Source organism: Pangasianodon hypophthalmus, chromosome 14, assembly GCF_027358585.1.
Source record: "Pangasianodon hypophthalmus isolate fPanHyp1 chromosome 14, fPanHyp1.pri, whole genome shotgun sequence".
NCBI lineage: Eukaryota > Metazoa > Chordata > Actinopteri > Siluriformes > Pangasiidae > Pangasianodon > Pangasianodon hypophthalmus.
In genome coordinates this window covers 25751545-25754044 of record NC_069723.1, presented here as the reverse complement: position 1 = coordinate 25754044, position 2500 = coordinate 25751545, and the positions used below count along the sequence as shown (strand labels likewise).

At 49.2% G+C, this 2500-nt stretch overlaps 1 protein-coding gene across 1 annotated transcript in view; it reads left to right on the top strand.

The window, feature by feature from the left end:
* acadm (acyl-CoA dehydrogenase medium chain) overlaps window positions 1-2500 on the top strand; it is a 7345-nt gene that overhangs the window by 4416 nt on the left and 429 nt on the right. Inside the window, exons 8-12 of the mRNA XM_053239719.1 lie at window positions 1-82; window positions 1103-1243; window positions 1349-1444; window positions 1999-2247; window positions 2415-2500. The exon at window positions 1-82 is cut by the window's left edge and continues 27 nt beyond it; the exon at window positions 2415-2500 is cut by the window's right edge and continues 429 nt beyond it. Coding sequence (XP_053095694.1) covers window positions 1-82; window positions 1103-1243; window positions 1349-1444; window positions 1999-2247; window positions 2415-2486 — 640 coding nt within the window. The 3' untranslated portion in view covers window positions 2487-2500. The remainder of the gene's footprint in view (window positions 83-1102; window positions 1244-1348; window positions 1445-1998; window positions 2248-2414) is intronic.

Here is a 2500-nt window from a genome sequence, read left to right as displayed (position 1 = left end):
TGACCCTAAATGCCCGACCAATAAAGCTTTCACAGGCTTCATCGTCGACGCCGACACTCCTGGAATTCAGATCGGCAGGAAGGTGAGAGCGTTTATTTCCAGAATGCGACTTGTTCTATATATATATATATATATATATATATATATATATATATATATAATGTGTGTGTGTTTGTGTTTGTGTGTGTGTGTGTATCAGACATGGTTTAGTGAATTTAAAGTGTGTTAGTGCTCAGCGTGGTGCAGATGTATAAGAGCCGGTGTTTGCACCAGCATCTGATAATACGCCAAAATAAATATTAGAGGATGAAGGAGGAAATTAAAGTGCTGGACGTGAAGAACAAAATCTTTAGTTTTTTACACTGGTGGTAAAATTAAGCGAGTGGGCGGGGCTGACGAGCCGTGAAGCCAGTGGGCGGGGCTGACGGGCCGTGAAGCCAGGGGGCGGGGCTGACGAGCCGTGAAGCGAGTGGGCGGGGCTGACGAGCCGTGAAGCCAGGGGGCGGGGCTGACGAGCCATGAAGCGAGTTGGCGGGGCTGACGAGCCGTGAAGCCAGGGGGCGGGGCTGACGGGCCGTGAAGCCAGTGGGCGGGGCTGACGAGCCATGAAGCCAGTGGGTGGGGCTGACGGGCCGTGAAGCCAGTGGGCGGGGCTGACGGGCCGTGAAGCCAGGGGGCGGGGCTGACGGGCCGTGAAGCCAGTGGGCGGGGCTGACGGGCCGTGAAGCCAGTGGGCGGGGCTGACGGGCCGTGAAGCCAGGGGGCGGGGCTGAAGTGAGGTGAAGCCAGTGGGCGGGGCTGACGTGAGGTGAAGTGACAGAGTGACAGGGCGGGGCTGACGGGACGTTAAGCCAGTGGGTGTGGCTGATGTGAGGTGAAGTGACAGGGCGGGGCCGACGTGTCTTGGAGCGACAGGGCGGGGCTGACTGGATGTGAGGTGACAGGGCGGGGCTGACGTGTCCTGGAGCGACAGGGCGGGGCCGACGTGTCGTAAAGCGAGTGGGCGGGGCATGTCAGAGGTCCTTTACTATGTTGAATAGCTGAATATTTTGAGTGAGTGTTTATTTTCTACATGATGGTGTTCTGTTTTTCCCGTGTGCAGGAGATGAACATGGGGCAGAGGTGCTCAGACACTCGCGGCATCACCTTCGAGGACGTCAGGATCCCTAAGGAGAATGTGCTGATCGGAGAGGGGGCGGGGTTTAAAATCGCCATGGGAGCCTTCGACAAGACACGCCCTCCTGTAAGACTGTCCTGTGTTTAATTTAATTCAGATTAAAATATCTTAACACACATGATCTTCACTTATTTAGACTCAGGTGTGTTGTTTAACAGTGATTTGTTTCAGGTTGCTGCAGGAGCGACGGGTCTCGCACAGAGAGCGCTGGACGAAGCAACCAAATATTCACTCGAGAGAAAAACTTTTGGTCGGTTTATCGCCGAGGTACTGAACCGTCTCTAAAATTAATATATGTATCAATATATACATCATTCATATGAAAAGTATTCGTATATATTAATATAAAAATGCTATATATTATAATCAATAAAGTGATATAAAACTTTATATTAAGTTTGTGTGTTATATAATATTACTGTAGCATTTTTTAAAGTAAAAAGACATGCGTTTTAAGTAAACTGAGTTGACAAGAATGAAACTGTTTTATTTATTTTATTAGTGTTGATTTAGTGTTAAAATAAATATTTCTAAGGTCTTAAGAGTTTAGTATGTTGATGATGATGATATTGTTATTGATCTTCTCTCTGTGTGTGTGTGTGTGTGTGTGTGTGTGTGTGTGTGTGTGTGTGTTATGTTAGACGACGTGGTCACTCACTGTCCCTCACCTTCTGGCAGGTGTGTGTGTGTGTGTGTGTGTGTGTGTGTGTGTATGCACATGTGTGAAAGCTCCTCAGTTTATTGCACAGCGTAGGGAGGACGAGGAAGAAAACGTACGTTGAAAATGTATTTCTGATTATTTCTTTCTCCCCGTGCTGCAGCACCAGGCCGTATCGTTCATGCTGGCCGAGATGGCGATGAAGGTGGAGCTCGCCCGACTGGCCTATCAGAGAGCGGCGTGGGAAGTGGACGAGGGCAGGAAGAACACCTACTACGCCTCCATCGCTAAGGCCTACGCCGGAGACATCGCTAATCAGGTGGCGTCTGACGCCGTGCAGATATTCGGAGGAAACGGATTCAACAGCGAATATCCCGTCGAGAAACTGATGAGAGACGCCAAGATCTATCAGGTCAGTGAGAGAACTTTCCAGAACCACGTTTCGCTTTTCACTACGTCGCTGTGTGTCCGCTTACCTGTGTGATTTCCTGTTAAACACCTACACGTTAACGTCAGACGCCTACGTGCTTACGTTATTTCCGTCTTTAATTTACAGTTCCTTTTTGTTCCTTTCCTCAGATTTATGAAGGCACTGCTCAGATCCAGAGGCTCATCATTTCCCGAGAACATCTCAGCAAATACAAGCAGTGAAACTCTCCAGCTTC